General features: G+C 43.7%; 1 protein-coding gene across 3 annotated transcripts in view; it reads left to right on the forward strand.

The window, feature by feature from the left end:
• The first annotated feature begins 457 nt into the window (after positions 1–457).
• The window catches only part of ABCF2 (ATP binding cassette subfamily F member 2), a 131291-nt gene continuing 110949 nt past the window's right edge, over positions 458–20799 (forward strand). The window contains exons 1-3 of one of the 3 annotated variants that reach the window (XM_053713247.1): positions 458–601; positions 1965–2139; positions 3774–3986. In XM_053713247.1, coding sequence (XP_053569222.1) covers positions 2001–2139; positions 3774–3986 — 352 coding nt within the window. In that variant the 5' untranslated portion in view covers positions 458–601; positions 1965–2000. Of the gene's footprint in view, positions 620–1964; positions 2140–3773; positions 3987–20799 lie in introns of all 3 variants that reach the window. The other 2 variants (XM_053713249.1, XM_053713248.1) reach the window with 2 other exon arrangements.

Genomic DNA, 20799 nt, shown 5'->3' on the forward strand with positions numbered 1-20799 from the left:
CAAACACTATCACACACACTATCACTATCTCACACACACACTAACACTATCTCACACACACAATATTACAGATGTCACCATATTTGGTACCACACGCGCCATTTACAGGTCTGAGTCAGCTACAAATAGAAACCTAAACTGCGCGGGTCATTCCCAGACAGGTGTTACACGTGATACCGGGGCCACTCACTGTCACAAAGGAACAAACTATTCTACTTTTTTTCTTTTTTTTTGAGCAGTATGTTTTTTTATTTCCGGCGCAATTGTGTGACGTCATATTTCAGACGGCTGTGATTGGCGTTTTTCCAAGTCAGACGTGTGCGTCATGTAAAATAAATGGAACAGGCTCGCGTGGCTTTCTGGGATTTGTTGTTTTTAATCTGTAATAATCAATCAGATTTTCGCGTTTCAGAACTACATATCCCATACGATATAGTTATTAACGACGCGCCAACAACATGAGCTCTGATTGGTTATTTAGCCGGCGGCACGTGGGAGCAAAAAGACTGTGCGAAAGAGAGCTAGAAACGCCGGTAACTGCAGCAGCGGGAGACGGGGGCGCTTGACTGTTTGAGACGGAAACACCTACGTGTGCGCGCGTGTAGGTCATCTTGTCACGGTGGGACCTGTGTATGCGACACAGAAGGATAATACTATAGAGGCCTCTGTGTGATCCTGACACGGGGGGGATCTATGTGTGTGATCCTGACACGGGGGGGGGATCTGTGTGTGTGATCCTGACACGGGGGGGGGGATCTGTGTGTGTGATCCTGACACGGGGGGGGGGATCTGTGTGTGTGATCCTGACACGGGGGGGATCTGTGTGTGTGATCCTGACACGGGGGGGGATCTGTGTGTGTGATCCTGACCGGGGGGGGATTGTGTGTGTGATCCTGACACGGGGGGGATCTGTGTGTGTGTGATCCTGACACGGGGGGGGGATCTATGTGTGTGATCCTGACACGGGGGGGGGATCTGTGTGTGTGATCCTGACCACGGGGGGGATCCTTGTGTGTGTGTGATCCTGACACGGGGGGGGATCTGTGTGTGTGATCCTGACACGGGGGGGGGATCTGTGTGTGTGATCCTGACACGGGGGGGGGATCTGTGTGTGTGAATCCTGACCACGGGGGGGGGATCTGTGTGTGTGATCCTGACACGGGGGGGATCTGTGTGTGTGTGATCCTGACACGGGGGGGATCTGTGTGTGTGATCCTGACACGGGGGGGGGATCTGTGTGTGTGATCCTGACACGGGGGGGGGATCTGTGTGTGTGATCCTGACACGGGGGGGGATCTATGTGTGTGATCCTGACACGGGGGGGGGATCTGTGTGTGTGATCCTGACACGGGGGGGATCTGTGTGTGTGTGATCCTGACACGGGGGGGATCTGTGTGTGTGATCCTGACACGGGGGGGGGGATCTGTGTGTGTGATCCTGACACGGGGGGGGGATCTGTGTGTGTGATCCTGACACGGGGGGGGGATCTGTGTGTGTGATCCTGGCACGGGGGGGGGGACCTGTGTGTGTGATCCTGGCACGGGGGGGGGGGGACCTGTGTGTGTGGGAGATCCTGACACGGGGGGGGGGACCTGTGTGTGTGTGTGGGAGATCCTGACACGGGGGGGGACCTGTGTGTGTGTGTGGGAGATCCTGACACGGGGGGGGAACCTGTGTGTGTGTGTGTGGGAGATCCTGACACGGGGGGGGACCTGTGTGTGTGTGGGAGATCCTGACACGGGGGGGGACCTGTGTGTGTGTGGGAGATCCTGACACGGGGGGGGACCTGTGTGTGTGTGAGAGATCCTGACACGGGGGGGACCTGTGTGTGTGTGTGTGTGTGATCCTGACACGGGGGGGGAATCTGTGTGTGTGATCCTGACACAGTTAAGATTTTTATGAAAGTGACAATAAAGATTCTGTTTGGTGTGTAATTGCAAGTAATCACTGTGTTCTCTCCTTAGAGATTAAGACGGTTGTGAAACATCTGACCAGCAGACATGCCCTCTGATCTGGCCAAAAAGAAAGCTGCCAAGAAAAAGGAGGCAGCCAAAGCTCGCCAGAGACCAAAGAAGGAGAATGGGGAAGTTGCTCCAGAAGAACCGGAACTGCAGCAAGTCAATGGCACACTGGCAGCTGGTAAGTGCTACTTGATTTGTATATAGAGGTATGATGTGATCCGTCACAAGGGTGTGATGTCCTTATGTACAGTGCTGTACTGTGTGACCTTTCACAGGGGTGTAGTGAACTTGGGGTTGTGACTGTTGTCCTTATGTACAGTGTGACAAGGGGGTGTAGTGAACTTGGGGTGGTGACTGTTTGTCCTTATGTACAGTGTGACGGAGGGGTGTAGTGAACTTGGGGTGGTGACTGTTGTTATGTACAGTGTGACAGAGGGGTGTAGTGAGCTTGAGGTGGTGACTGTTATGTACAGTGTGACAGAGGGGTGTAGTGAACTTGGGGTGGTGACTGTTATTCTTATGTACAGTGTGACGGAGGGGTGTAGTGAACTTGGGGTGGTGACTGTGTGTGTCCTTATGTACAGTGTGACGGAGGGGTGTAGTGAACTTGGGGTGGTGACTGTTATGTACAGTGTGACAGAGGGGTGTAGTGAACTTGGGGTGGTGACTGTTATTCTTATGTACAGTGTGACAAGGGGGTGTAGTGAACTTGGGGTGGTGACTGTTATTCTTATGTACAGTGTGACGGAGGGGTGTAGTGAACTTGGGGTGGTGACTGTGTGTGTCCTTATGTACAGTGTGACGGAGGGGTGTAGTGAACTTGGGGTGGTGACTTGTCCTTATGTACAGTGTGACGGAGGGGTGTAGTGAACTTGGGGTGGTGACTGTGTTTGTCCTTATGTACAGTGTGACAAGGGGGTGTAGTGAACTTGGGGTGGTGACTGTTATTCTTATGTACAGTGTGACGAAGGGGGTGTAGTGAACTTGGGGTGGTGACTGTTATTCTTATGTACAGTGTGACAGAGGGGTGTAGTGAACTTGGGGTGGTGACTGTTATTCTTATGTACAGTGTGACAGAGGGGTGTAGTGAACTTGGGGTGGTGACTTGTCCTTATGTACAGTGTGACGGAAGGGTGTAGTGAACTTGGGGTGGTGACTGTTGTCCTTATGTACAGTGTGACGGAGGGGTGTAGTGAACTTGGGGTGGTGACTTGTCCTTATGTACAGTGTGACAGAGGGGTGTAGTGAGCTTGGGGTGGTGACTGTTGTCCTTATGTACAGTGTGACGGAGGGGTGTAGTGAACTTGGGGTGGTGACTGTTGTCCTTATGTACAGTGTGACAGAGGGGTGTACTGAGTTTGGGGTGGTGACTTGTCCTTATGTACAGTGTGACGGAGGGGTGTAGTGAGTTTGGGGTGGTGACTTGTCCTTATGTACAGTGTGACGGAGGGGTGTAGTGAGTTTGGGGTGGTGACTTGTCCTTATGTACAGTGTGACGGAGGGGTGTAGTGAGTTTGGGGTGGTGACTTGTCCTTATGTACAGTGTGACGGAGGGGTGTAGTGAACTTGGGGTGGTGACTGTTGTCCTTATGTACAGTGTGACGGAGGGGTGTAGTGAGTTTGGGGTGGTGACTTGTCCTTATGTACAGTGTGACAGAGGGGTGTAGTGAGTTTGGGGTGGTGACTTGTCCTTATGTACAGTGTGACGGTGGTGACTGTGTTTGTGGGGTGTAGCTAGCTAAGTAGGTTGTGTTCTGTGGTGTCACGCAGTGCTCTCACCAACGCTTCCTCCCATTTGATCTGTATGTATAGAGGTGGATGAGGTGACACGTGAGTTGGAGGAATTTGAACTCCGGAAGGCAGCCGCTCGAGCAGTTACTGGCGTTTTGGCTTCTCATCCAAACAGCACAGATGTTCACATCATCAACATGTCATTGACCTTTCACGGACAGGAGCTGCTGAGTGACACGACACTTGAGCTGAACTCAGGAAGACGGTACGGCCTGATAGGGCTTAATGGAACAGGTGAGGACAAGGCAGAGGGGTGTATGGGGATTGGGGGTAGATTAAATGGAGCCAGTCTAATGGGTTGGTTAGTGAACACCGGCTGTTAGGTGATGGTCAAATGGTCTGGGTGTAATGATGCGTTGTTCACCAACAATATTACCAGTCGTGTTGTCATGCGGCTGCTGGATGCCATAACGTTATGTTGGATGTTAGTTTGATCACTGTTAATCCTGGGAAGAAGTCTACAAGCCATGTACACGTGTGTGTAGGTCTCAGATTCAGACACAGAAGATTGTGATGGCAAAGAAGTCCTCAATATTACCCATGTGGCTAAGACCTCTTCATTCTGACCACTTTCACTCTTGAAGAAAGCTTTGTGTAAGCTCTGCTCAGTTATTTACATTTTTTTGTTTCTAATTTATGGTTTTGTTCAGCTAATAAGTGAAGCTCTGGTGCATAACTGTGCTGCAGGGTCCTACTGTGCCTCAGGCTTTGGATGGGCTTTTCCTCTTTCTTATCTTCTGGGATAAGAAGCTTACAGCTGGTACTCTTTACATACTTTGTACCGTATCCCTCATATGCCCATTCAACATAGATATATCATGGTCCATTGGTAAGCACTATGTACCCTATACACAAGTACAGTGTGCACCTGGTAGTCTATAGGGTAAGCACTATGTACCCTATACACAAGTACAGTGTGCACCTGGTAGTCTATAGGGTAAGGACTATGTACCCTATACACAAGTACAGTGTGCACCTGGTAGTCTATAGGGTAAGGACTATGTACCCTATACACAAGTACAGTGTGCACCTGGTAGTCTATAGGGTAAGAACTATGTACCCTATACACAAGTACAGTGTGCACCTGGTAGTCTTTAGGGTAAGCACTATGTACCCTATACACAAGTACAGTGTGCACCTGGTAGTCTATAGGGTAAGGACTATGTACCCTATACACAAGTACAGTGTGCACCTGGTAGTCTATAGGGTAAGGACTATGTACCCTATACACAAGTACAGTGTGCACCTGGTAGTCTATAGGGTAAGCACTATGTACCCTATACACAAGTACAGTGTGCACCTGGTAGTCTATAGGGTAAGGACTATGTACCCTATACACAAGTACAGTGTGCACCTGGTAGTCTATAGGGTAAGGACTATGTACCCTATACACAAGTACAGTGTGCACCTGGTAGTCTATAGGGTAAGAACTATGTACCCTATACACAAGTACAGTGTGCACCTGGTAGTCTTTAGGGTAAGCACTATGTACCCTATACACAAGTACAGTGTGCACCTGGTAGTCTATAGGGTAAGCACTATGTACCCTATACACAAGTACAGTGTGCACCTGGTAGTCTATAGGGTAAGGACTATGTACCCTATACACAAGTGCAGTGTGCACCTGGTAGTCTATAGGGTAAGGACTATGTACCCTATACACAAGTACAGTGTGCACCTGGTAGTCTATAGGGTAAGCACTATGTACCCTATACACAAGTACAGTGTGCACCTGGTAGTCTATAGTGTAAGGACTATGTACCCTATACACAAGTACAGTGTGCACCTGGTAGTCTATAGGGTAAGCACTATGTACCCTATACACAAGTACAGTGTGCACTATGTACCCTATACACAAGTACAGTGTGCACTATGTACCCTATACACAAGTACAGTGTGCACTATGTACCCTATACACAAGTACAGTGTGCACCTGGTAGTCTATAGGGTAAGCACTATGTACCCTATACACAAGTACAGTGTGCACCTGGTAGTCTATAGGGTAAGCACTATGTACCCTATACACAAGATCTTCCTCCTACAGGGCGCCTCATGCTGCAGCCTTATGCACAAGTACAGTGTGCACCTGGTAGTCTATAGGGTAAGGACTATGTACCCTATACACAAGTACAGTGTGCACCTGGTAGTCTATAGGGTAAGCACTATGTACCCTATACACAAGTACAGTGTGCACCTGGTAGTCTATAGGGTAAGCACTATGTACCCTATACACAAGTACAGTGTGCACCTGGTAGTCTATAGGGTAAGCACTATGTACCCTATACACAAGTACAGTGTGCACCTGGTAGTCTATAGGGTAAGCACTATGTACCCTATACACAAGTACAGTGTGCACCTGGTAGTCTATAGGGTAAGGACTATGTACCCTATACACAAGTACAGTGTGCACCTGGTAGTCTATAGGGTAAGGACTATGTACCCTATACACAAGTACAGTGTGCACCTGGTAGTCTATAGGGTAAGGACTATGTACCCTATACACAAGTACAGTGTGCACCTGGTAGTCTATAGGGTAAGCACTATGTACCCTATACACAAGTACAGTGTGCACTATGTACCCTATACACAAGTACAGTGTGCACTATGTACCCTATACACAAGTACAGTGTGCACCTGGTAGTCTATAGGGTAAGGACTATGTACCCTATACACAAGTACAGTGTGCACCTGGTAGTCTATAGGGTAAGGACTATGTACCCTATACACAAGTACAGTGTGCACCTGGTAGTCTATAGGGTAAGGACTATGTACCCTATACACAAGTACAGTGTGCACCTGGTAGTCTATAGGGTAAGGACTATGTACCCTATACACAAGTACAGTGTGCACCTGGTAGTCTATAGGGTAAGCACTATGTACCCTATACACAAGTACAGTGTGCACTATGTACCCTATACACAAGTACAGTGTGCACTATGTACCCTATACACAAGTACAGTGTGCACTATGTACCCTATACACAAGTACAGTGTGCACCTGGTAGTCTATAGGGTAAGGACTGTGTACCCTATACACAAGTACAGTGTGCACCTGGTAGTCTATAGGGTAAGGACTGTGTACCCTATACACAAGTACAGTGTGCACCTGGTAGTCTATATGGTAAGGACTGTGTACCCTATACACAAGTACAGTGTGCACCTGGTAGTCTATAGGGTAAGGACTATGTACCCTATACACAAGTACAGTGTGCACCTGGTAGTCTATAGGGTAAGGACTATGTACCCTATACACAAGTACAGTGTGCACCTGGTAGTCTATAGGGTAAGCACTATGTACCCTATACACAAGTACAGTGTGCACCTGGTAGTCTATAGGGTAAGCACTATGTACCCTATACACAAGTACAGTGTTCACCTGGTAGTCTATAGGGTAAGCACTATGTACCCTATACACAAGTACAGTGTGCACCTGGTAGTCTATAGGGTAAGCACTATGTACCCTATACACAAGTACAGTGTGCACCTGGTAGTCTATAGGGTAAGCACTGTGTACCCTATACACAAGTACAGTGTGCACCTGGTAGTCTATAGGGTAAGCACTGTGTACCCTATACACAAGTACAGTGTGCACCTGGTAGTCTATAGGGTAAGGACTGTGTACCCTATACACAAGTACAGTGTGCACCTGGTAGTCTATAGGGTAAGCACTATGTACCCTATACACAAGATCTTCCTCCTACAGGGCGCCTCATGCTGCAGCCTTATGCACAAGTACAGTGTGCACCTGGTAGTCTATAGGGTAAGGACTATGTACCCTATACACAAGTACATTGTGCACCTGGTAGTCTATAGGGTAAGGACTATGTACCCTATACACAAGTACAGTGTGCACCTGGTAGTCTATAGGGTAAGGACTATGTACCCTATACACAAGTACAGTGTGCACCTGGTAGTCTATAGGGTAAGGACTATGTACCCTATACACAAGTACAGTGTGCACCTGGTAGTCTATAGGGTAAGGACTGTGTACCCTATACACAAGTACAGTGTGCACCTGGTAGTCTATAGGGTAAGGACTGTGTACCCTATACACAAGTACAGTGTGCACCTGGTAGTCTATAGGGTAAGCACTATGTACCCTATACACAAGTACAGTGTGCACCTGGTAGTCTATAGGGTAAGGACTATGTACCCTATACACAAGTACAGTGTGCACCTGGTAGTCTATAGGGTAAGGACTATGTACCCTATACACAAGTACAGTGTGCACCTGGTAGTCTATAGGGTAAGGACTATGTACCCTATACACAAGTACAGTGTGCACCTGGTAGTCTATAGGGTAAGGACTATGTACCCTATACACAAGTACAGTGTGCACCTGGTAGTCTATAGGGTAAGCACTATGTACCCTATACACAAGTACAGTGTGCACCTGGTAGTCTATAGGGTAAGCACTATGTACCCTATACACAAGTACAGTGTGCACCTGGTAGTCTATAGGGTAAGCACTATGTACCCTATACACAAGTACAGTGTGCACCTGGTAGTCTATAGGGTAAGCACTATGTACCCTATACACAAGTACAGTGTGCACCTGGTAGTCTATAGGGTAAGCACTATGTACCCTATACACAAGTACAGTGTGCACCTGGTAGTCTATAGGGTAAGCACTATGTACCCTATACACAAGTACAGTGTGCACCTGGTAGTCTTTAGGGTAAGCACTATGTACCCTATACACAAGTACAGTGTGCACCTGGTAGTCTATAGGGTAAGGACTATGTACCCTATACACAAGTACAGTGTGCACCTGGTAGTCTATAGGGTAAGCACTATGTACCCTATACACAAGATCTTCCTCCTACAGGGCGCCTCATGCTGCAGCCTTATGCACAAGTACAGTGTGCACCTGGTAGTCTATAGGGTAAGGACTATGTACCCTATACACAAGTACAGTGTGCACCTGGTAGTCTATAGGGTAAGGACTATGTACCCTATACACAAGTACAGTGTGCACCTGGTAGTCTATAGGGTAAGCACTATGTACCCTATACACAAGATCTTCCTCCTACAGGGCGCCTCATGCTGCAGCCTTATGCACAAGTACAGTGTGCACCTGGTAGTCTATAGGGTAAGGACTATGTACCCTATACACAAGTACAGTGTGCACCTGGTAGTCTATAGGGTAAGGACTATGTACCCTATACACAAGTACAGTGTGCACCTGGTAGTCTATAGGGTAAGCACTATGTACCCTATACACAAGATCTTCCTCCTACAGGGCGCCTCATGCTGCAGCCTTATGCACAAGTACAGTGTGCACCTGGTAGTCTATAGGGTATGGACTATGTACCCTATACACAAGTACAGTGTGCACCTGGTAGTCTATAGGGTAAGGACTATGTACCCTATACACAAGTACAGTGTGCACCTGGTAGTCTATAGGGTAAGGACTATGTACCCTATACACAAGTACAGTGTGCACCTGGTAGTCTATAGGGTAAGGACTATGTACCCTATACACAAGTACAGTGTGCACCTGGTAGTCTATAGGGTAAGGACTATGTACCCTATACACAAGTACAGTGTGCACCTGGTAGTCTATAGGGTAAGCACTATGTACCCTATACACAAGTACAGTGTGCACCTGGTAGTCTATAGGGTAAGGACTGTGTACCCTATACACAAGTACAGTGTGCACCTGGTAGTCTATAGGGTAAGGACTGTGTACCCTATACACAAGTACAGTGTGCACCTGGTAGTCTATAGGGTAAGGACTGTGTACCCTATACACAAGTACAGTGTGCACCTGGTAGTCTATAGGGTAAGGACTGTGTACCCTATACACAAGTACAGTGTGCACCTGGTAGTCTATAGGGTAAGGACTATGTACCCTATACACAAGTACAGTGTGCACCTGGTAGTCTATAGGGTAAGGACTGTGTACCCTATACACAAGTACAGTGTGCACCTGGTAGTCTATAGGGTAAGGACTGTGTACCCTATACACAAGTACAGTGTGCACCTGGTAGTCTATAGGGTAAGGACTGTGTACCCTATACACAAGTACAGTGTGCACCTGGTAGTCTATAGGGTAAGGACTGTGTACCCTATACACAAGTAGTGTGCACCTGGTAGTCTATAGGGTAAGGACTGTGTACCCTATACACAAGTACAGTGTGCACCTGGTAGTCTATAGGGTAAGGACTGTGTACCCTATACACAAGTACAGTGTGCACCTGGTAGTCTATAGGGTAAGGACTGTGTACCCTATACACAAGTACAGTGTGCACCTGGTAGTCTATAGGGTAAGCACTGTGTACCCTATACACAAGTACAGTGTGCACCTGGTAGTCTATAGGGTAAGCACTATGTACCCTATACACAAGTACAGTGTGCACCTGGTAGTCTATAGGGTAAGGACTGTGTACCCTATACACAAGTACAGTGTGCACCTGGTAGTCTATAGGGTAAGGACTGTGTACCCTATACACAAGTACAGTGTGCACCTGGTAGTCTATAGGGTAAGGACTGTGTACCCTATACACAAGTACAGTGTGCACCTGGTAGTCTATAGGGTAAGGACTGTGTACCCTATACACAAGTACAGTGTGCACCTGGTAGTCTATAGGGTAAGGACTGTGTACCCTATACACAAGTACAGTGTGCACCTGGTAGTCTATAGGGTAAGGACTATGTACCCTGTACACAAGTACAGTGTGCACCTGGTAGTCTATAGGGTAAGGACTATGTACCCTGTACACAAGTACAGTGTGCACCTGGTAGTCTATAGGGTAAGCACTATGTACCCTATACACAAGTACAGTGTGCACCTGGTAGTCTATAGGGTAAGGACTGTGTACCCTATACACAAGTACAGTGTGCACCTGGTAGTCTATAGGGTAAGGACTATGTACCCTATACACAAGTACAGTGTGCACCTGGTAGTCTATAGGGTAAGGACTATGTACCCTATACACAAGTACAGTGTGCACCTGGTAGTCTATAGGGTAAGGACTGTGTACCCTATACACAAGTACAGTGTGCACCTGGTAGTCTATAGGGTAAGGACTCTACTCTCTGTAAACAAGTTCTTCCTTTCTTGCTCTCCAGTCTTCTAGGGTGTTCCAGCCTTTCATGCCATACATGCTGCTCACCATGAAGATGAGTTTCTTCTGCAGACACATTTTCTTCATGCATCTTCTCGGCCCCTCTAATCTCCATATTGGTTGACCTGTGGAGTTTGTGCTTGATTTTTATGATTTCTTCTATGATAAGCGCCTCTAAACATTCTAAAGCCCAATTCCTCTCAGAGTACAGTGTTTGTCAGAGGGATGTGAAGAGAGTATCGCCTATGGATTTTATAGTTTCCCTCGCAGGAAATCTTTTCAAGGGTTCTCTGTTATCGGCCGTAGAGATTCATCTCCTACCTCCCTTTTCAGATTGATATACTCTTATATACCATTACTTCTGCTGATGGCTTTCAGTACTGGTTTGGCTATCAGCTATATGTGGATGGGTGTCTTTCGGTAAGTATGTATCATTATTTAAGACACTCTCAGCTATGGTTTGGCGCTTAGTTTTAAATATATGTATTTTACTTATATTTGCCATGAGTCAGGTCAATGTGTATTTCCCTTTGCAGTCTAAACTGTTTCAGTATAGGAATCATGTTTGGGAAAGTTTATTTAAACTTTTTTCTTACCTGGGGTTAAGTCTTTTTCTAATTTGACTTTCATTTTTTTGCGGGCAAATCTAGGCTCGCGAGGACGCAAAAAATGCTGTTTTTTCATTGCATCATTCTTGGCGCAAAATGTTTAGGCGCGAAGTTGCGCCTTTGATGGCGCTTATTTCGTCATTTTCTGTGTCTTGACGCTAGTTGTTTTGGCGCAAAGTCGCGTTTGACGCGAGTTGTCTCATTTCCTGGTGTTAGTTTTGCGCCAAAATGTTAACTTCCTTTTGCGTAATGCGGCCTTCTTGGCGCCAAATTTGAGTTATTTTACCCCTCTCCCTTGATTGCTCGCTGTTTTCATGAACATTGAAAGCTATTATGCCTGCTTTTGTTTTTCTCTACTGAAACTGTTACATTGTGGAAATTGAATGTTTTGCTTAATGTTATTTTTCTGTTACATTTTGCGAGATGTCTCATTCTGATCCTGACTCTGATGTTACTGTAGAAACTATGATGCCCTGGAACACAATTCTACAAAGCGAAGTGTGTTCTTTTCATTATTAAACTGTTATTTCTTCAGCTCAGTTATGTGGCATTTATTATGTTTTATGCTAATGTTTCTACATGTACAATGACATTTACTGTTTTTTACATATTCAGTTCATGTACTTGATTTCATCTGCAAACCAAATTTGTTCCAGAAATTGTTTTAACTTTATGCTCTTGCTAAAGGCTTCTTTTAGCCGAAACGCGTTGAGCTGTAATTTAAAAAAAACCTGAAGCTGCACCTGAAGGCACCTTTGTGATGATTTTAATAACAGGCCTATTTTAACTGCAATCTTGTGAGTATAACCACATTGTCTGAAATCTGCTACATTATTGTGAGCTCTTTTATTTTGGAGGTGAAAGCAACAAGGTTGACTCAGAGGACGTGGGCAGCTTGGTACCCTGGAGGTGACACAGCGCCGCCATTTCCAACACTTTCTGCTTCTTTACACGGTTTGGGTGAACCGGGGCTGGCAGCGAACACCTGAAGGGAAGTGGTAACTTTACTTCTTACTTTATCCTTTCTAATTGGCTACATCTTTCCACCTCCTGTTTTTTTTCTTCCAAAGGTGATCTACAAGATCATATTGGAACAGTCTCATGTGTTTCTGATAGCATCAGCATGGCCTCGATTGTAAGTGAAAGATCTGACCTGGATGTTTAGAGGTAGAGTCCTTGAGTAGAGGAGCTGCATCCGATGCAAACTGTTTGCGGAGAAACTGGCAGCGTGAGAGGTAGGAGAGAAGCACTCGTCTGCTGCTGACGTAGGAAGCAGCGTGTGCTGGAGAGTCTCAGCTGTTGCCTTCCGAGTACGGCAGAGGAGGTGGTGGTAGGAAGAAGACCCTACTTGCGAGTAGTGTCTAACACAATTTACAGAAGTCTGTGAGACTGGATTCAGAGAGCTTAAAGGTAACTGACTTGTTGCAGCACAATCCGGATATGGTAAAACTCAGTTAACCAGCAATGAGGTCTGGAAGGAGGTTCCTTAAATAGGCAGGTAGAATTAAAGGGACAGTAACACATACAAGTAAATAGTTAACCCTTACACCATCCTTGGCTGCTTTCTCTTTGGCCAGCCCTTTTGTTTTAGGGGCTATTTTTCCATCGAGATTTCAAATTACTATTTTTAAGGTATGGAAATTTAGTGTTTAGTCATAGAGGTTTCTCTGGCTCAGTTTTTATCACTATGTTGCAGGCTTATGTCTGTTTTAAGGAATGTATTATCAGGTTTGGAAAACCTATATTTCATGGTGTTCTCATAAATTCTCTTGGCATTCTTTTAGAATTCCTAGAATTTTACAGTTTCTTCAGGATGGTTTGGATAAAGATTTGTCTGCAAGTTCCTTGAAAGGACAAATTTCTGCTCTTTCTGTTTTATTTCATAAGAAAGATTGCTAATCTTCCTAACATTCACTGTTTTGTTCAATAATCTCTGCAGCACGGTCAGGAACTGGAAAAAACCTCCACCGCGGAGGGAACATCAAAGTATTCAATTTACTAGACTTTATAGGATTGACTTACGATAGTTGTGTCAGAGTCGTCCAAAGTAGCCTAAACCTCCTTAAAGGGCCACTGTAAGTAAATATTTTCTATGCCTGTTATTAACTAACTACCCCAAATACACTTTTTATCAATAGCATTTCATTAACATATCTCTACCGTATATCAGAAATCTTGTCTGCAAATTTAATTGTTTTCCAAACCCACTCCGTGGGTATCCTTTGCTTTGTACCAATCCGTTTACAATACCTAGGTTTCAAAATGGCGCTTTAAACACAAAGTTATTGGATTAAGTATTTTGAACATGCAGTGCTGAAAATAGTGGGCAGGATAAAGTGACATCATTGGCGAATAAAAGATATAACTTTTAGAACGTTATGAAACTTTGTTTTGGAGAAAATATAGGTCAGTAGGTTTTAATTAATGTTTATTAACTTTAATATGTTAGTTGTTTAGCTTAAAAATTATAACAGAAAGTAATCCTTTAAGTAATAAGCGAAGGTGTTCTAGCTTAAATCTGAAGAATACCACTTCCGCATCAGAAGAAGGAATTACACTGTCTGAGATTTCCCCCTCAGATGCTACCGACATGTCTTCTTCCTCAGGCTTATGGGAAGGGACACTCTGGATAGCCAGAACTTGATCAGAAACCTTACCGTTTCCTTAAATTTCCTTTTACTCCTTCCCTGCAACATGGGGAAAGCTGACAAGGCCTCAAATACCACAAGGGATACCTGGGAAGCATTGTCTAGTAGAGAAAACCCTACAGGATTGCAAGAGGAAACACAGGGCACTGTATGTGGAGACTGAAAAAGTTGAGACGCTTGAGGAGAAAGCTGCGGCATATCTGCAACAGGAGACACCTGAACAGCATTTGCCTGGGATAATGATGGCTCATGGTTAAATATTTTATCTATAACTTATGCATGAGGAACAAAAATGGCAAGCAGCAACTTCGCCTGGGATAATGGTTTGTAAAGCCTCTTGATCCATCTTATGTAATAAGGATAAAGTGTAAATTCTTTATATGAAAATAAACAATAAGTGTACTGTGTCTTTAAATAGAAATGTGTGTTAGCGCAACAAACCAAATAGACCTCAGGCTTCCTATACACCTCGGCTTTACTGAGGCGCCTACCTGTCCTGCAGCTCATTTCCAAATACAGAGCCCTAACTGCCGAAAAAAAACGGCTTGCAAAAGTCTAAAAACTACTATAACTCACTGAGCCACCATAAATCACCTCAGTCTCGATGCCCAAACTGCCTAAAAGAAACCCAAACATGAAGGTTTAATTAAGTCCCATATTAAATAAGGCAGCTTTTAGCTGTAACAAGTGCCAGAAATCTCCTTGCAAAAGAAAATTAAAATGGCTCTTACCTGAAAGTGCTGTCCGGCAGCAGGACAGCTCGCCTGGTTTGAGAGGGTGCAGCACCTCACATGGACCTGTGAAGAGAGAAAAACTGAGTAAACCTACTCGGCTTTTCTAGTTAGGGCAGCAGATTCTTGAGAACGCAGTGAGGATTGTACCTCACAAGTTCTCAAGTGCTTAAAAGCCACCACTGCCCTACTGAAGAGACTGATGTGGACTAGGCTAGACCCCAGAAAGTAAGAGTAAGCTTACACTGCTAAAAAAAATAACATCTTGATTGAAGAAAACTTTTCATCAGACACCTAAACTTCACCTCCTCCTTGCACTACATGCAAAGAGAATGACTGGGGGATTTTGGGTAGGGGAGTGATATTTAACAGCTCTGCTGTGGTGCTCTTTGCCTCCTGCTGGCCAAGAGTGATATTCCCAACAGTAATTGATGATCCGTGGACTCACTGTGTCATTAGAAAGAAAAGCTGTTTTTATTTTATCCCTCCCTCTCTAGTGACTCTTCTGTGGGCTTCCACATCTTGGGTATTGATATCCCATATGTCACGAGCTCATGGACTCTTGCCAATTACATGAAAGAAAACATAATTTATGTAAGAACTTTCATAAATAAAGAGAGAAGCGCTCAACCTGGGAACGAACAATAGCATAATAGCTTGTTCTATGGCTAGTTACCACCCAAGAAGCAGCCTCTTTTTGCTCAACATGTGCCTTTCACAGAGAAGAACTTTCCTGAAGCATATCAGTCTGATCCTGACTTCACAGTCCAGCCCCGAAATACCAGGCAATCCCTCTCTGAACAAGAGAAACAGCGAAACCCCAGACGTACGTTTCGGCCTATTGTGGTATTTCGGGGCTGGACTGTACTGTGAAGTCAGGATCAGACTGATATGCTTCAGGAAAGTTCTTTATTTGTTCCTCATTGGATTTAGCCTTCTTATCAGAGACTTACAGATTCCCTCAGTTTTAGGGAACACTTGGGGACAGTTAAACGCAGGCACTGGGGCTTTCATTTCATAGCTAATGGGCTATACATCAGAAGGAGCCCAGTGTGAAGTGATAAATATTGCCATAACTGAGCCATCACTGAAGAGCTTAAATTCTCACTCCCAGCGGCTTACTTTTATATTACTAGCCGACCGGGAGTTTTTAGCCTAGTGATATTTTTTTGAACTGTTTGGGACAGGTTCTTACTCCCGGGACTTTACTTTGCAAGTAGTGCCGATCGGGAGATGTGCTTGTTAATACCGCCATGATGACGGATGTGTTTTTAACAGGGGTTTAGCTGCCCGGGAACGATACGCCCACGATGGGCGGAGCTATGCTGCACGATTTGCGCGCATTTTCACATAGCCCTAATTTCGTTGAATCTGAATCTTCTCTGCTGTTTGTCACGCAGCACCTCGGCAAAATATCTGAGGGGTAAGTAGGTGCTACAATACTTGCTGGCTAATCTAACTCATTCCTGCATGCAAAAAAAAGTTAGTTTAAAATTTAAAGAGGCAGTAACGTTTTTTTATATGGTAAACTGAAAATCTTGTAATAAAATGTATTTGTTTAATTCATACTTTGACTTAGGATGGTACAAGAGCACACAAAAAAAATCAAGGTTACCTTTTTTCTTAAAATTTAAAGAGACAGTAACGTTTTTTGTGTGTCAATTTTTAGTAAAAATCCTACTCCTAAGGTTTTTACTGTTTAGGAGTCTGACAATTGGTCAATCTATGCACAATTTCTCCTATAGTGTCCCACAAAATGTTATGGCCCACATGCAGTGCCCTGCGCTTCCTCTAACACTCCTCTCTGAGTTACTCTGCATCTCACGTTCTTCCCACATGGTAGAAATCATTACTAGAGGAATTATTTTCAATCATTTAGGGTGATTGATTCAGTAGTTACTATTCTGAATGGTTCTTCCCTGTTACCTGAAAGGGGAAGATACTTCGGGATTATCTGGGAGAGAATTTTCAGACTCTGATGAATAATATTTTATTTGTTGCTGAGGTTGGTTTTCTCGCTTGAACATCTCCATTTGTTACTTTAGGAGGTTTTCGTTACTCTGGGAGACTCCGACTCTACTGGTGTACTCTTTCCTGGTGCGTCCAGTAAGTTATAAGGAATGGAAGAGACCGCATTTCCTATATTTGAAAATATGTTTCCCATAGCCAACTCAGCTAGAAGTAGTTTTCAACTTAACTAGAACTACTATTCCCCTAGATGATAGTTGTTTTTTTTTCCACAGGTCCTATGGCCAAAAATTAGAAAAGGGATGTACACCAGGGTTTACAATGGCAACCAGCTGTGTATTTGGTTACCGTCACTAATGAGACGGCATATTGGTTTGATGTGTTGTCTGATGCTATTAAGCCAGAAAACCTCCATGGATAAAATCCAGGATAGGATAAAAGCTTTCAAATTGGCTAATTCCTTTATTTCTAAATTCTTCCCTTCAAGTTATCAAACTGGGAGCATAGGTTTCAGGTTTCTCTGTTCCAGCTCACAGAGCCTTATGGTTAGAGCCTTGTTCTACGGATGTATGCTCTAAGTCTAAGCTTTTAGCGATTCCTTACAAGGGGAAGACCTTGTTGGGACCTGGCTTGACGGAAATAATCTCTCTTGAAATTTTAAAGAATTTCAACAAATTTTTTTTTTTAAAAAATCCAAATAGCCTGCTGTTGAATCAAAGACAGCATGAAGGACATGCCCCCGATCCGGGACCGGATCTTGTAGGGGGCAGACTTTCCTTCTTCGCTCAGGCTTGGGTTCGAGATGTTCAGGATCCCTGGGCAGTAGAAATGGTGGCCCAGGGATACAAATTGGAGTTCAAAAGTTTTCCTCCCAGAGGCAGGTTTCTGCTTTTCAAGATTATCTGCAGATCAGACAAAAAGAGGTGTTCTTACACTGCTTAGGAGACCTCTCAGACCTGGGAGTGATTGTTCCAGTTCCATTATAGATACAGGGTCAGGTTTTTTTTTTTTTTTTATCCCAATCGGTTTGTGGTTCCCAAAGAGGAGGGAACCTTCAGTCCACTTTTTAGATCTCAAGAGTCTAAACAAATTTCTTACTGTACTGTCCTTCAAGATGGAAACTATTCGTTCCATTCTTCCCTTGATCCAAGAGGGTCAATTTATGACAACAGTGGATTTCAGTTGAGGAAGGACCTTTTAATTCAAGGGCTCCTCCTTCACCCAAATCTGTTTTTTCTGAAACTGACTGCATGGAGATTGAACGCTTAATATTATCTAAGCGGGATTTTTCTGACTCGGTCATTGAGACCATGATTCAGGCTCGTAAGCCTGTCACTAGAAAAAGATATGGCGTAATTATTTCTATTGGTGTGAATCCATGAGCTACTCATGGAGTAGTCAGGATTCCTAGAATTTTGTCTTTTCTCCAAGAGGGTTTGGAGAAAGGTTTGTCTAGTTCCCTGAAGGGTCAAATCTTTGTCTTTATCTATTTCGTTACAAACGTCTGACAGATGTCCCAGAGGTACAATCATTTTGTTAGGCCTTGGTCAGGATCAGGCCTGTGTTCAAACCAAGACAGTGTGGGGATGATGACGTAGCTACGGCCCAGAAGGTGTGTGCGCTATGGTTCAATCCAAGCCGGTGTGTTCCGGCAAGCTGAATGTGCACTGATGGCGGGGTGCCAGCCAAAGGTGAGTCGAGCCAACTCCAATGCAAAAAAATAGAAAAGAACAGCACTCCAAAATCGTAGTATATAAAATCAGAACTTTATTCCATCGGTTAAAAACATTGAACAGCACAATGTGAACATCACAAACGGAGGGGGGAGCAGAGTCCTAACATGTTTCTTGCTATGCAGCACTTAATCATAGGATGACTCCCCACCTGCGTAGTGTACCTTTTAAGATAGCTGTGTCCAATCACAGCATTGTAAGCATAACACTCCCCTAGAGATTAATTATAAACAAAAAGGTGTGCACTACAACGGTGTAAGGAAATGAGTAACATAAAATTAGTATTAAATAAATTCTCTCATTATATATAAAAATATATAAGTAATTATTTTGCTACACATTTCTGAAGTTATCCTCAACAGTTACTAAGACACATGTATATATCATTACCATCGTTAGTTAATTACTCTGATATGTATCATTGTTTAAATTCTTGGTATCTATTCTTTCTTTTATACTTCATCAACAATCAACTCATATTATATCACTTCATTTTCATTATTAATATCTGTCTCAGCATGGACAATATATACATTCACTGACATTGTGATTAATTGTAGACAGACTGATCTCATCCCTCAGGATATTCAGATCAATATTCAAAAATTTATATCTATAAAACCCCTAACTCATGTCTGACTAGATTAGCAAAATAAGTTTTGCATTTAGATAGACTTAAAGTATAATGCAATATAAGCACACAAATACTATATTAATGTGAAAACATATATATATATATATATATATATATATATATATATATATATATATATATATATATATATATATATATATATATAAATGTAAATATACTTAGAATCAAGGGTGATTAAATACATGAACATAAGTCTGATAGTATAAAACGTGGCCAAAACACAACCAAAATACATGATGATAATTATTCCACAAAGTTACTTGTATCCCATTTCTTATTGAGTCCATGGGGTGCCCTAGTATTTAATTTCCAGATCCAATAGTTCTTTTTTGGAAAGGATGTTATAAATGTTACCACCTCGAATGGGCTTTTTCACTAAATCAATTTAACAGTAAATTTAGGTTGATCTGTAAAATGTAAGCAGTTAGTGACTGGCTACACTGGAATCCTTATTATAGTGTCCCTTTTATGTTCTCCTATCCTTGATCTTAAGGCACGAGAAGTTTGACCTACATACTGCTCAAAACACAAGGTACATTCAATAAGATAAATCATAAGTTGTGCCACAATTTGCATAATGGTTAATTTTAAAATTCTGTTTGGTTGTATGACTAAGAAAATCAACACCAGTTGAAATCTGTTGACAAGTGAGACAGTTTCTAGATAGACATTTAAAGGTGCCTTTTTTATTTAGCCATTGAGTTCCTGTTTCTCTCAAATTGCTGTTAACCATACTAGGGGAGAGTTTATTAACAAGCGTGGGTCAGGATCAGGCCTGTGTTAAAACCAGTTGCTCCTCCATGGAGTTTGAATTGAGTTCTCAGAGTTCTTCAGGGGGCTCCGTTTGAGCCTATGCGTTCCTTAAGATATTAAGTTATCTTGGAGGAAGGTTTCATTTCTTGTTGCTATTTCTTCTGCTCGGAGAGTGTCAGAGCTCTCAGCATTACAGTATGAGTCTCTTTATCTTATTTACCATTCAGATAAGGTAGTTTTACATACTAAATTAGGATTTCTTCCTGAGGTTGTTTCTGATCGGAACATTAATCAGGTGATTGTTGTACTTTTCGTGTGTCCTAATCCTTCTCAGAAGGAAAGACTTCTGCACAATTTGGACATGGTCCGTGCTTTAAAGTTTTACCTGCAGGACTGAAAAGTATCATGCGTTTTGCATATGAGATTGCTGGACAGCAGCCTCCCCGGAGAGTTACGGCTCATTCCACGAGGGCTGTTTCTTCCTCATGGGCGTTCAAAAATGAAGCTTCTGTAGAACAGATTTGCAAGGCTGCAACTTGGGCCTCTCTTCACACTTTTTCAAAGTTCTACAAATTTGACACTTTTGCCTCGGCTGAGGCCGCTTTGGGGAGAAAGGTTCTTCAAGCAGTGGTGCCTTCTGTTTAGGTTCCCTGTCTTGTCCCTCCCCTATCATCTGTGTACTCTAGCTTGGGTATTGAATCCCTTTAGTAATTAAGATGATCCGTGTAATCATTGTGTCTTTAAAAACGAAATGAAAATTTATGCTTACCTGATAAATGTATTTCTTTTTTGACACAAGTCCAAGGCCCGCACTGTTCTTATAGACAGGCTGTGGGTTATTGTAAACTTCTGACACCTCTGCACCTTGGCTTTTCCTTTCTC

Source organism: Bombina bombina, chromosome 5, assembly GCF_027579735.1.
Source record: "Bombina bombina isolate aBomBom1 chromosome 5, aBomBom1.pri, whole genome shotgun sequence".
In the NCBI taxonomy this organism is placed as follows: Eukaryota; Metazoa; Chordata; class Amphibia; order Anura; family Bombinatoridae; genus Bombina; species Bombina bombina.